Genomic DNA, 14,923 nt, shown 5'->3' on the forward strand with positions numbered 1-14,923 from the left:
TCAGATAGTTTCATCAGATTTTCCCAAGATAATTGTTTTTCATATGGGTAAGGACTCCCATAGAAAGCTGTTATCATAAAGAGTCTCTGAGTGCTACTATCAGTAATCAAAGCATTTATTTGGTTGTGATGGTGGCTATCTATTGTAACTTGTAGATTATGTTTCCAGATAAGAGCCACTCCTCCCGCCTTTCCTCTTGGAGGAACCAACCAATAGTTGTGAACAATACACAATTTTAGGATCTTGTGCATATTACAATTTTGTTATTTGGTTTCCATGAGGCACAGTATGTCAGGATTGTGCTTGTTAAGGAGGTCAATTAGATAATTTTGTGTGTTTGGCTGCCCCAGGCCTTGGCAATTCCAAGTAATAGCTATGAAAAATTCCCAAAAATATGATATTATGGGATAAGTCTTAATAGCTTTACGATGAGTATGTATACCAGATAAAAGTGGCTTTCCTAGGGTGACCCAATTCATGTTCATCATGCTCAGATTCATAAACTTGAAGACATAAGTTCAGCTCCCAATTAGAGTCATAAGTCCCTTCATTTGTTGTGTCCTTTCTCCTCTGCGTTTCTGGTGCGAGATTCTTCTTGTGAGCAATTTCATTAGAGAAGCTTGTTGGTTCTTCAAACAGTCTTTTCTTTTTAGCATTCCAGGATTTTGTTATCTTTCTTCATTTTTAGTAGCTTCAAATTCTTTCATAAGATTCATTTGACGTGGGAAACGAGTCCAGGCTCTGTTTGGGCATTCTTCCCTTGCAGCTTGAGTGTTAAGTCTTTCAAAACCTGGAGGAATTGAAAGAGAGTTCAATTCAGGTGAAACTTTCATAATTCTTGCTGCTCTTTTGATAGATGAGGTTCTTGCACTTCTTCTACTCCGAGGTTCCCTCTTAACTTCTATTTCATCTATTCCCCTACATTGAAGAGGATTTCTTTGTCTTCTTCTAGAGTTCATTTGAAAGGTCTGTTGATGAAAGGGTATGATAGATATGCTGGTTTCAAGTTGTGTAAAAACTCTTCCTAAGTCTTGTCTTTGTTGTTTACTTCATTCTCCTCCTCTGGCTCTTTTTGTGAATCTTTTCCATAGAATCCAATAATTTTTAGGGCATTTGGAATGTCATTTATTGTGACTTGGACTATAACAAGATGAGAGTCAGATGATTCATTGTTCCTATCCATTTTCCCTATTCATACTTTGGTGGTTCTCTGTGTTGTGCCTTGGAGGTGCCCCCTAGCTCTATTACTCTTCTATTTTCAGTGACTAATTTGCTTCTCCCTTCTTCTTTCTGAGGTGAACAATCTTTTGCAAGGTGATCTGAGATTCTGCACATTTGGCAACGTCTTGGAGTGATGGAATAGTCATATTTTATTCTAATCTTCTTTTCTCCTACTTTAGCCCACATACCAGTTGGCATTTTCTTCTTGAGATTTATCAACACTATAACGTCCACGTTCTTCTCATCATCATCTCTTCCATAGGGTCTTTTGGATTTTTGTAGAATACCCGCTGGTGTGCATATCTCATATAGTGCTTGCCAACCCGTCATTCTTGTTGGAACCATTTTTAGATGAATCTGCATCATAATAAAATCGAACCATTTTGTATCAAAGTCTGTGAGCCATATTTTGGTATCTCTTTGAGAACCATGAACTTATGCAGTGCTAGCCAAGGCCCTCTAGTTGCAAGGTGAGTTTTTTCTTCTTCACAGTTAACCTTGATCACATAGAAGTTGAAGCCTTTGTTGAATCTGGATAATCTGAAACCTTTGGAAAGATCCCATGATCTTTTGATGCAATCCGTGAGATCCATTAGGAGAGCTTTGTGAGGGCTAACCAATCTTCCAACAAAACTTAATTTCCACTCTTTTCTCTCAGGTTCTTTGAGGTAGGAAGGATCTATCTCGATGCAGGGTTCTTCTTCATCTTCAATTTGGACAGTTTTCTTCATCTTGTCAACTAGTTGGCTGATAGTGTTTTCAGATTCAACCATTAGGATTGTATAGTTTGCTTTTGTGCTGGTCTTTAGAGAGAGGAGATATTAATGGTTGGTATTTCTTCTTTCTATGTTGAGGTTCTGGGTGTTTGTTATTGTGTGGTGGAGGAGTAAGAGTAATTGAGGTGAGAGAGGCGGGATAAATTTGATGTATTTGAATTTGAATTTAATTCATACTCTGAATATCTGCATTTTCTCAGGGATAAAGTAACTATGGAACCTCATGATGTCATGCCTGCTCTTGTTTTGATGTTTCTCTATCTTGTACTGATACGTAGGCAGAGTATTGGATCTACCAGTGGTTTGAAGAGGGTGATTAGTACTATCTCTACTCTTATCATTAGACGGAGTATATGTGTAAATAGAATCACTAGGATCCCATGTATCCTGTCGGTATAGGTTGAAATTGCAATAAACTCTCTTATAAATATTCACCCTTATTACTTTGTGAGTGATTTCTCAGTTTTGAAAGTGACTATACTTTTTAGTATTCACTTTAGGATAGTTATACTCCTTTATCACATTATGTATCCTTTTGTTTTGAACTAAAAGATTGAGACAGTACGAGAGATGGTACACAATGATTCTGATGTATGACTTTTTTTTGTTGCATGTGACTTTGTATGAGTGTTTATGGGTTACCAAAAGTTGTCTAACATTATCCATTGGTAAACTAACAATTGAGATAGAAATATCATGGATAATAGTAATTCTCCGAGCTTCAATGATTTTAGTATTCCATCTAGTGTTACTAGATTTTGTGACAACTTTTAGATTTGTCCCATCATAAAGTGAAACAAAAGTATTAAGGTGGGGAGGTAAATGATGACATACAATGTCACCCTTAACATGTTCAGTTGCTGCCCACTTTTGCATAGGCAAGCAGTTTGAGAGGCTAGAAGAGTGGAAGAAAGTGGATTTTGATGCCTCATAGATGGATGTACATCCAAAGTGTATTATTAGTCAAGTCATAGTTGGTAATTCCTTTTGGTATGAATTTTTTTAGCCTTATTGACATCTGTTTCCTCACCCCATAAGAGGTCAAAATGTCCCATATGGACCCATAAAAGTTTTGTTTCTGAATTGTCAGGAAAAACCAAAACTTTTTTTTCTCATCAGAAGGTGATAAGAAGGGGTATTTTTATTGCCAGTTGACCGTTGTGTGTGTGCCGTTGGTATAACACTTTGAGATTCCTGTCTAGAGTTTTCCGATTCGCTCCAGTCTGAGTGAGATGACCGATTTCTTATTCGATCAATATTCTCTTCTGTTAATGGATATTGAGAAAGAAATGCGTGTTTCCTTTGTGATAATGTAAATGAGAGATCATGATTATGAGTAGATGGATGAACTTAATTTGATTATCGTATCGGTTATTCTTTCCAACATTTAATATAGGGAAGTTGGAGAAAATGTATTTGTTTGACTTATCCTGCCAAAGTATGCACACATTCATTGTGATGTCTATGTAATCGATTCTAGTTAATGTATTAACCATCAAGAGTTGCGTGTAACCATACTCTTTTGATCTTTTAGAGATCAACAGTATTGGTTGGTACAGAGTATTGAATTTTCCTCTAGATCGATTGATGTGCCTCGCATTAATGGTGATGATATTAACAATGAGATTCCAAGTTCCTTCCATGCTATAAATTTTCTTAATTTCCCCTTCATAGTAAGTCATCAGTAAGGAAAATAATTGACTAAGATGTCTATCCATAGTGATTTGAGGGATGAGAGTGAAAGCAGTGTGCGTGTAGTTTCTCCACCCCCTCCTTATCCACCAATCGAAATCAGTGAATCTGAGAAGAGTACTAGTTCCAGTGCTCATCAGTATGGATTCATTGGCTTTGATGAAACATATCACGGGTTTAAGTTTGAAGCTGTTGGCACCGAAGGAGATGGGTTTCAGTTCAGCTGAGTTGGGAAGGACTTGCATGCTCAATTTGATTACTTTGTTGGTGGTCACTCCAGGATTTATCTGTCTCCCTTTAAGCCCAATGAAACTAGTGTAGGGTGCATTCATCAAGTTATCATTGATCGAAGATTGGATGTTGCTCATTATTAAGCTTTTCCAGAAAGTTATCCCTGTTCTTCTTTTCCGTCTCCTGCTGGGTTTGATTTTGGAAGCAAGAGAAAAATTTCTACTGCTGAGCGAGTTGCTGCAGGTGCATCTGAGGCTGTATCTTCTCGTACTCGAAGCAAGAGTGTTGTTGCAAGCGGTCTTCATGCTAAGAAGAAAAAGAAGGCAATGAGGGAATAGGGATAGGGGCTCAGAGGGGAAGAAAGGGAAAAACAAAGGTAGGAAGGGAAGTTACAAGAATGGTTTCTGTTATTCTGTTTTTAACTTATGATGATGTAATGGAGGTAGGATCCTTATAAGAAAATCCTTGAATAATGAAGTAAACTTAATGAATATTGAGATCTCAAAGTGAATTTGTTCTAGGATCCAAAAAAATCATAAAAATCTAATGAAAGGATCTGTCAGATGATTAGTAATCAGAGATCAATTTTGAGTTCTCATGACTCATTTGTTAAAGGATATTTATATAAAGCATCAAAAGTGGGGACAAATATTCGATTACCACAAATATAAAAGATGAATGAAATTTTATACGGTTCTGATATATACGGTATTAAAAATTGATTTTTTGCTTTCATTTCAGTCGCTGCCTTCGTTTTACTGGTTGAAACATTCAGCTGGTGTTGAACTGAAGATTACTGAATGCTTGGTGAGGAACCCTGCTTTTATGAAAATGGTTGCTTTATATGGATTCAGTTTTTCTAACCTTAATTGTCAAGTTGTGTTTGCTGAGATATTTAGGAGAATTCCAATTTGTCTGGGTTCTAAAAGAACTCATGTTTTGTTTCTCGCCAGTGTATTTCTTTCTGCTGAATGATAAGTTTCTGAACTGTTAACTATTTGTAAAAATGCCTCAGAGCAAAATATGTGTTATTTCTGTTTTATTTTTAAAGAAGAAAAGCTTCTGAAGAAATTCCCAAAGTACTTTAACCTTGAAAAACCCTAAACGATCGCATCCTTACTATTGCGGTATTAATGCCATCATGTTTCTTCCGTACTTGATTAAAACCAGTAAAAGATTAATACCCATTGATTCACTGAAGCAATCAAGCTTATTTGATTTATGAAGCAATCAAGCTTTACCATAATTTTGTTGCTCAGTACTGGACTAAGGTTAGAGCGAGATGTAATATTGATTGGTAGACTGACATTAGATCACATAGCTCAATTTGAATGAAGGTTCATTTTTACATTGTTTTGCTAGTTTCCTCATTCTCCGGTGTTGATAGTGTAGTACTTCGTTTTGAATTTTCTAAGAATTTTAGCAAAGGAAAGCAGACGATACAGTAGCCACTCTTTGTCTCAGCCCTTTAGCAAGCTAGATTTCAAGAGTTGAGAGATACAACGTCGGTAAACAATATTGATCAATGTGGATGTGAAGTAAATCATGTTAGTTTTCCATTTTTTTGGTTCATCACACATGTTTGCGGTTAGTTTCGATTGAAATTAAGAGTAGTTCTGCAGTTATTGGTTGATTCAGGCAGTCACTGACTCACTGTGATGATCTGCTTTTGTTTGCTGAATTGTCTGAATGAAGATTTAGATTAAGCTTTTAGTTCTCTCTTTCTAGTCAAAAATCTACATGTAACTTATATCCTTTGTCACATCCTCTTACAGCTCTTGGGAAAGGAAAAGGTCTCAACTAAATAATACCCACCATGATTCTTCGGCAAATGGCGACGAAACTTCATACTTGTAATATATACTTGCACACTAACAAAAACAGCGCAGATCTTGCAAATGCAATCGCTGAGTTCAACAAGGTAATAACATAATTCTTCTTTTAAGTTCTTTAAGTTGGAAATAGTGATTGTCATAAGTACTAGTTGCAAACTTTTATTGTGTTTATATTACACGAAAAGAAGTTCCATATCTTTATTAAAAGAAAAAAAGAAGAAAACGACGGTCTATTAGTTGTTCTTGACTTTATTTGTTTCTGTTGAGTGATAATGAAAAACTCAATTCTGAAATTGTCTAAACCAAGCCCAGCTTTTTGATGACACTGAACTGCATCCAGGGTCACAAACTGAACACCACCTTAATTTTCATAATATCTTACACACTCGGTTGCAATGAGATTTGAAACCTTTAACTCATGTGAGAATCAAACTCGTGCTACCTATATGCCCATGGATTTCGTTTATTTTCACGTCTTTCCTATATGTTTGCATTGTGATGCACACTCCATTTACTATTCTGCTTTGCGTTATCACCGCCAATTTCATTTACAGGAGATGGAGTCAGTTTTTGGCGATCCTCCTCCTGTTGGTAATGGTAGCTCCATGAACAACCTTCCATTAACTCAAGACACTGCATTTGTACCTCCAGGCATCAAAGAAAATATAAACGAGAAACACCTAACGCACATTAGCAAAAGTGGGGAGGCTCAGATGGTAGATGTATCTATGAAGGAAACAACCAAGAGAGTTGCCATTGCAGGTTGCAGAGTTATTCTGGGGCAAAAGGCGTTCAATATGGTCTCTGAAAATCAAATAACCAAAGGAGATGTCCTCACTGTTGCAAAGATTGCTGGTGTCAATGGTGCAAAGCAAACAAGCAACCTAATTCCATTATGTCATAATATTAGTTTGACCCATATTCGAGTCGACCTTACATTGAATAAGAAGGATTTTAGTGTTGAGATAGAAGGAGAAGCTGCGACAACGGGGAAAACCGGGGTAGAAATGGAAGCCATGACAGCTGTTACCATTGCTGGCCTCACAGTTTATGATATGTGCAAGGCTGCTTCGAAAGATATCCAAATTACAGATGTTAGGCTTGAGCATAAGATGGGGGGGGGGGGGGGGGGGGGGGTGGGGGGAATGGTCTAGGAATAAGTAGAGTGGTTCTTGGATTCTCGCCGAAAGGCTTAAAGTTATTGTCTTCAGCATTTTTCTTCCCCTAAGATATGGGTTTTGAACCTTTTACATTTACAAGTTGTCAGATAATCCTTCAGTTTTCCCCTCTTGATACAAGAATTATTGTTGATCTATGGAATTTTTTGTATGATTAGTGTAAGTGCGTAGGAATGTATGTCTCAATTTGGCTCGAGGCTGTTAAACATTGGTACAATGATAGTCAGGATTGCGTTCCAAATGTTTTTGTTATAAATAGCAACCTTCCATGACTTTGCAAGTATTGATATAGTGGGTTGTTTTCCAGGTGCATCAGGAACCAATGAAGTGTATCCTGGTCACAGACCAAAAATCACCTCAAGACTCGGTTATGACGAGCCATCATTAAACTTGTTGAGAATAGTATATACTGTATAGTATGGACAATAACCGCCTAGTAACTCAGTGCCTTACGATCTTGGACATCTCCACTTGTGGGTTATCATTGGTTATTGTTAGACATATGATATCACCGGGGCTTACACCCGGCTCAATCTCTCATTGTTGACACGTAGTTTTTTGGTACATGATTTTTAACATGACATATTTCATGAAAACACTTTAAAACATCATTAATATACTTATGTATCCAAGTATCATAACTAATAATGTATAACCTAGAAAAATTCTTTCGTGTCTATTTTATTCATTAATTCTAGAAGAACTTAATGCTGGTTAATAATTAAATGTGAACATTACTCATTCATTGGCAGTCAAAGTAAAAGGTGATTTACGTGGATCATGTTTCGTGTTTTTCTCTAACAATTCGAACATGAAAGGAACCTAGGAGAAGTGCAACCTTCCAATGCTCAAATTAGTATTTATCCAGTGAAATATCTTCTAAGTAACTCATATGATATTGGATTCCAAAATAATAACTATGTCCCATCAACTGTATAAATACTTGTTTGATGATCTAATTCTTGACACTTGGTACATTTTGTTTTTTATAATTGGTTTTCTGGGTAACTCTTGATACTTGGCATATCATAAGTATCAAGATCCCCTCATCTATATTTTTATATTAAACATCGTAGAAATCTTGCATTGATATAATTTGGTCCGTAGTTTGATACAACTTTGTGTAAATAATTTTCTTCTTTGTTTTATTTCATAAAACAATCTATTTTCTATTTGAAAATACGGGTTACTAAATTTGACGATATGAAGCATATTCATATCAAATTTTGGCTAATTCGGGTTCACAATCATCATCTGAAAAATATAGGTGACTGATGATTAAACCATGTAATTGCCGTTATATGTTGATAGATCTATAAAGTATGTATACCATAAATTTTTTAAAAGTTTTCTTACTCTAAAAATAAGAAAATACTCATTTGAATTTTCAAAAAGAAATGAAAACCATAAAAAATTGCATAATTTAAGTTAATTAACTTTTGGTAAATTGTCTTGCATATGTTTTCATCAACAATACAATTACTTGTTAGATGATCTCATTCTTGAAACTTGGTACATCTTGTTCTTTATAATTGGTTTTCTGGACAACTCTTGACACTTAGCATATCATAAAGGTCAATATCCCCCCATCCATAATTTTTTTTTAAACATTATACAATATTTGCATTAATATTCGACACATCATAAGTATAATTGGATGTCTTACAATCATCAACATGAGACATAATAGGAACAATATTCACGTTGGACGTTGTAATTAAACATTCATGGCAGACTGGGTTGGAAAGAACCACATATGTGTGTGATATGTCTCAAGTCACTAAATCTTGGTAGATCTTGAACATTTTAGGAATAAGTAGAGTGGTTCTTGGATTCTCGCCGAAAGGCTTAAAGTTATTGTCTTCAGCATTTTTCTTCCCCTAAGATATGGGTTTTGAACCTTTTACATTTACAAGTTATCAGATAATCCTTCAGTTTTCCCCTCTTGATACAAGAATTATTGTTGATCTATGGAATTTTTTGTATGATTAGTGTAAGTGCGTAGGAATGTATGTCTCAATTTGGCTCGAGGCTGTTAAACATTGGTACAATGATAGTCAGGATTGCGTTCCAAATGTTTTTGTTATAAATAGCAACCTTCCATGACTTTGCAAGTATTGATATAGTGGGTTGTTTTCCAGGTGCATCAGGAACCAATGAAGTGTATCCTGGTCACAGACCAAAAATCACCTCAAGACTCGGTTATGACGAGCCATCATTAAACTTGTTGAGAATAGTATATACTGTATAGTATGGACAATAACCGCCTAGTAACTCAGTGCCTTACGATCTTGGACATCTCCACTTGTGGGTTATTATTGGTTATTGTTAGACATATGATATCACCGGGGCTTACACCCGGCTCAATCTCTCATTGTTGACACGTAGTTTTTTGGTACATGATTTTTAAATAGCAACCTGGACGTTGTAATTAAACATTCATGGCAGACTGGGTTGGAAAGAACCACATATGTGTGTGATATGTCTCAAGTCACTAAATCTTGGTAGATCTTGAACATATGCTCGGGAACACCAATGAAAATCGAGGGAAAAACGTAGGGCTTACTTCCGTCGTTGGGATTCAACCCAGAAGTTTTTAAGAAATTTATACTATTGTAACAATATTCTTGTAGTATTCTCTATGTAATAACAGAGCTTTTTAAAGCGTCCTTATTCAACGGAGATCCACGTTAATTCTCGCTTCTGGTTGATTTTGGCCCCACCACAAATATTTTTGGTAAATTCATAATTTTTTTACCTATCACAATGAATAAAAATATTATTTAAAAAAATGAATCTTATTAAATCTCACAGTATTACCAAAAATATGTCAAAAGATCATTTTGAGTATATTCAATCCTAATTTAAATCCCAATAAGTAGACAACTAAATTTTACATGATCGTATTAATTACTAAATATATAAAAAAATCATCTAAAATTCTTATCAATCCTATCATTGAAAATACAAAAACGAATAAGTTGAAAAAAATCAAGATTAAAACTATAACTCATCACGATTTTATCACATAAAATTAAGATAATTATAAAACATAAAAAAAATCAATCGTCCAGTGTCCAATTTACACTTTTTAAAATTAAACTTATCCTAGCTTTAGAATTCTAATAATTTAGATTGAGATGAAGAAAAAAATTGTCCATCGATGAATGATTAAAATTTAAAATAAAAATACCTAGAACAGTGAATGATTATCCACTGATCAAAGTATACTTCTCCAGCCGCCGATAAATTGACAAGCCCTGTCAAATAGCATAATATAAATTAAAATCATTACTAAAAGAAAAAAAAATTAAGCAAGACATTCAAAATCCATCCTAAGCAAGAGAAAAAGAAAACCAAAAAATTGTGGGGAAACAACAAAGTTTCAATGTTATCTTCATCCCTACTAAAAAAAGAAAAGAAAAGAGAACTATCACTGGAAATGCAGGATATGCTTAATTTTTTTGTTGACAAAAATATACTAGAAAAATAAATAACCCTAACAAAAATGTAAAGTGATAGATATTTTACAGTAGTAGTATTTATTTTTCGTGATACTTTTCATTCCAAAAAGAAAAAAACATTGATTACGTATATCTATTCTTAGATTGTGTCAAAATATACTCAATATATTTTTTTGAACCAAGTAAAATATTTGTCCAAACATATTAAAACTTTATATTTTAGATATGAATTAATATTATTTCCAAATCAAGATCTTTAATTTATGGAATTTATAAATCTTGTGTCTCTCGGTATAAAGCATTCTATGCAAAGACCAAAACCTAATGTCCACGATGCTTTTCTTCCATGATCATTTTTTCTTGCAGTTTGGGATTTTTTTTTTGTCTGATATATTTTATTTTCTTACGGTTTATGATTTTTTTTTCTGATCTATTTTTCCTTTTTGTTTTGCAGGCATTTATCATGTATCTGTCGTGAATTTTTTTTGCTCGATCATGCACCTGTTGTAACCGAGCATACCGCCAAGCAATATCAAGGTATAAACTCATTGGTTCTTGCAAATATTTATGCGATATCGAATACCATGGTTGTTTATCATTTTGTAGCATCAACACGATTTGCATTGTCAACCCTTAGTACTATTGTCTATTTATGTTGTGGTTGTTTTACCTGCTGCTAACTCTGGCAATAAAGGTTAGTTCAATTTATCTCTGATCGTGCTCCTATAATTTTTCTCTTTTTATGTTTTTACGTTTGTTCTATTTTTATCTTTTTAATTGCTGGTTGAGTGTGCGATCAGTCTTATATAGCTTTTTTTTTTCCATCTTTGTTGTGTTGTGCCTTCCCATTAATGATAACAATTGTGTATCACAGCCTAATTAATGGTAATAAGAATAAGTGAGGTTGTTATAAGGGTACATTATTTATTTATCCCTACTTTTGACACCCAATAAATATATCCCTTATACAACAATAAACATGTCCCCATTTTTTAATAGTCTTATCCATTTAAAATTATATTACCTTAATACCCTCACCATATAATATTTTTCTTTATTTCAAAAATGGAACAAATTTCTTCCTCTACCACTTCACCACCACCAACATTCAACTACCATTCCACCATCACCGTTCAACAACCACCACCTACCAACCGCCACCACCACTAATATTCCACCACCACCATTACACCACCAATAGTCCTTCACCACCACTAGTCCGTCGCCGCCACCACCACTAGTCCGCCGCCGCCACCGTCGCTTGTTCAGATATTTTCGTATCAACAACAATAGTTGATCCAAATAAAAATAGAACCAACAGTAGAAGTTGATCCAATTTAGGGGATCAATAACAGTAGTCGATCCAAAAAAAAGGATCAACAGTAGAAGTTGATCCAATTTATGGGATAAACAGTGGTTGTTGATCCCCTAAATTGTATCAACAATGAAAGTTGATCCATGTAAATGGATTGAACTTGGCTTGAGTCGAACACGCATCATCTGACATGGAGTCAGTCATGCTACCATTGCAGCACAAGTTCAACATTGGAAGAAATTTACATGATTTAAACTACAAGCATGATTATACTTATCCAAGGAAATATTGTCAACAATAGGAGTTGAAAGGATCAACAACAGTAGTTGATCCCATAAAAAATTGGGTCGACAACAAGAGTTGATCCAATAGATGGATCAAAAACCGTAGTTGATCCCATAAAAAATTAGGTCAACAACAACAATTGATCCCATAAAACATATAAAAAACAACAATTGATCATCACCTGCAGCTTCATAAGCAACAACAGGTTCATCTCCTTTATTCCAGTAGCCACCAACATCATCTTCTGCTTGCAATATTTCAGCCACAACAAACACCACTGCAACACACAGATTTACAACACCATTCAAAGCAACATTTGTCACTGCCCTAACATTCATCTAATTGTGAATCTGCACAATAGACCCATTCTTCCACCAACTGCAGTTTCAGATCCACCAACAAAACCATCTAACCACCATCTATAATCCATAGCAGCAACCGCCACTATCTTCTCTGAAGCTTTAACACTAATTCGAACCATCTGAACCAATTGAGCAGATACCAAATCCTAAATCAAATCTTTATCTCGTCATATCTGATTTAAACCTTCCTACTAGCTGGTTCGAAATCAAAAAATCTCGAGCTAAAAATCACCGAATATGAATCTTTAACTCAAAGTGCAATCTAAATCTGAATCTCAACTCGAAACCACCAAATCGAAAATTGAAAATCAAATCGATCTATGGATCTAGCTTGAAATCAGTTGAAATCAAACATAAATTGTGGTATATTTTTTGATACTAGCGGCGGACGTAACAGTGGTGGTGGTGCTGGTTGTGGTGGCGGTGATAGAAATCTTGGTGGTGATGGGGGCGATTGAGAAGACGATGGTGAGGGAGATGAGTTCTTTTTCTTTCTTCTGCTATTACAATTGAGAAGAACGAAGTAAGAGGGAAGGCTATATAAGGAAATATGATGATTATATTTTTAAAGAAAATTTCAATTATGCCATCAGTGACATTTATAAAGTCTGTTAGGGATATTTATGAAGGCCCATTAGAAGTAGGGATAATAATTCAATTTCCACTTCTTACAAGGCTTAACACAACTCTTTATTTTTGGTTGTATTTTATTTTGTTTAACATATATCTCAAAAAGCTGCACACGATCGAAGAATAATCTCTCCTACGAACATACTTCTGGTAATTCTTCATTCAATGGAAAAAATGGTAGGGTTATCTTTTTCTTTTTCTTTTTCATCAGTAAAATACTTTTAAACTATAAATCATGAAATCTTCTAATTTGAACTTCAAGTATACAGTAATGGATTTGATGTTTAAGAAATAAGGCTTAAGAAAATCGTGATTCTCGGTTGCTATGTTTTATCTTATTCCATAAATCAGGTTTGGATTTGAAGTTCAAGAAATAAAGCCTAACAAAGTCAGGATTCTCGGTTGCTACATTTTATCTGATAATAAAAAAAAATATTATAGATAAGATATGAATTTATAATTTTTTCTTGACATTGTTCATTCAACAAAGAAAAAATATGAACACTTTACACGGTCAATATTTTTTGTCCAAAAATATTACAATAGCTACAATGGGCTATATAGTATTCCGTAAAAAACTTAAAATAAAAATAACTTTAAAATCTAATGTATTGCATGATTTTGTTTCTTATATATATGAGAATTCTGAAGAGACAAGGACAATATATTCCATATATAGGTTTATTCACGGAGCGGAAAGCCAGTCGTGTCGATTTTATACTAAATTACCATGTGATGCATTTCTGAATACTTGCTGATATTTACTTAAACATATCGGAAAGAGATATGAATGCTTCCCTCCCTAGTTGGTCTCTGTTTCTCCTCTACATAAGTCCCTTTAGAATGTTAACAAGAACATCTGATGCTTTTGACATTTTAGGCGGTTTTGTTGATTTTTCTTTACACAAAATTGGTTAAAAAGACCAAAATCAACAATTCATGGGTGAAAAAGACATGTAAAATTTGATATTGTTTAAATGGACGAGAATGTAAAAATAGCCAGGATATAAACAGTTTCATCCTACCCATTTTCAAAACTTTTTCTAATTTTTAATTTATATCAGGATGAATCTAGTTTCATCCTTCCTCTTTTTTAAGTTTAAGCCAGGATGAATCCAGTTTCATTCTTGCTATTTTTTAGGTGTCCATTTCACCCATACTAATTTTTACTCGTCCATTTGAACCATGTTTTAAAAATATTCGGACAAATGACCCATTTTCCGTTCTTTCAAATGTAGAATTTGTGAGTTAGATTGTTATATGAAACTGTAGACATTTCAAGCGTCAAAGTAATTTAGACTTTTATTTGTAGTTCAATCTTGAGGGTAAACAATCATCAACCAAGTTTTTCCATACGGTTGTACCTTTGCAGGATTTTACAATCTGATTTTTTTAGTGGTAATTTGATGAATTAATTTTTGTTATTCAGGCAGTGCTATGTAGACTCAATGGATCAAAGTGTCGTTTGGAAAATATAATATATCGAGGGAGGCATATATCCAACTAGGACTAATAAACGTCACTCTTTGTACAACTACCACCTGCACTATAAAAGGTTTTCAATCGTAAGTCATTCTTGAAAGCTCTTTAATCTTTTGTTTATCATGTCGATTTTAGGAGACATTCGAAACACACCATAAATCACTCTTGGAAAAATAATTGACTAAGTCCATACTCTCAATTTTATTGTATTTCTTTTGCTCTAATAATTCTGGACTAAGTGAGAAAAGTTTGTTTGTTTTGACATGTAACTAATGATATAGAACATGACACTATTAAGATCAGACCATTGATGATATGTGTGCTCTCCTACTTTCCTAAAATTTGATAATTTAACCAAATGATTTGACGTGGTTTATAGGTTAGAGTAGGTTAGAGTAGTACCTGCATGTTAATTGGTGGTCTTATGCCGATAATATCTGCATGTAGTTTTC

At 34.4% G+C, this 14,923-nt stretch overlaps 1 protein-coding gene across 1 annotated transcript; it reads left to right on the top strand.

Moving 5' to 3' along the window:
• The first annotated feature begins 4,234 nt into the window (after positions 1-4,234).
• LOC113360535 (cyclic pyranopterin monophosphate synthase, mitochondrial-like) lies at positions 4,235-6,909 on the top strand. The gene is made up of 4 exons (XM_026604038.1): positions 4,235-4,296; positions 4,662-4,727; positions 5,696-5,841; positions 6,310-6,909. The coding sequence occupies exons 3-4, from the start codon at positions 5,737-5,739 to the stop codon at positions 6,907-6,909; spliced, it is 705 nt and encodes a 234-aa protein (XP_026459823.1). The 5' UTR covers positions 4,235-4,296; positions 4,662-4,727; positions 5,696-5,736.
• Positions 6,910-14,923: the final 8,014 nt, after the last annotated feature.

This window comes from Papaver somniferum, chromosome 3 (genome assembly GCF_003573695.1).
Source record: "Papaver somniferum cultivar HN1 chromosome 3, ASM357369v1, whole genome shotgun sequence".
Taxonomy (NCBI): domain Eukaryota; kingdom Viridiplantae; phylum Streptophyta; class Magnoliopsida; order Ranunculales; family Papaveraceae; genus Papaver; species Papaver somniferum.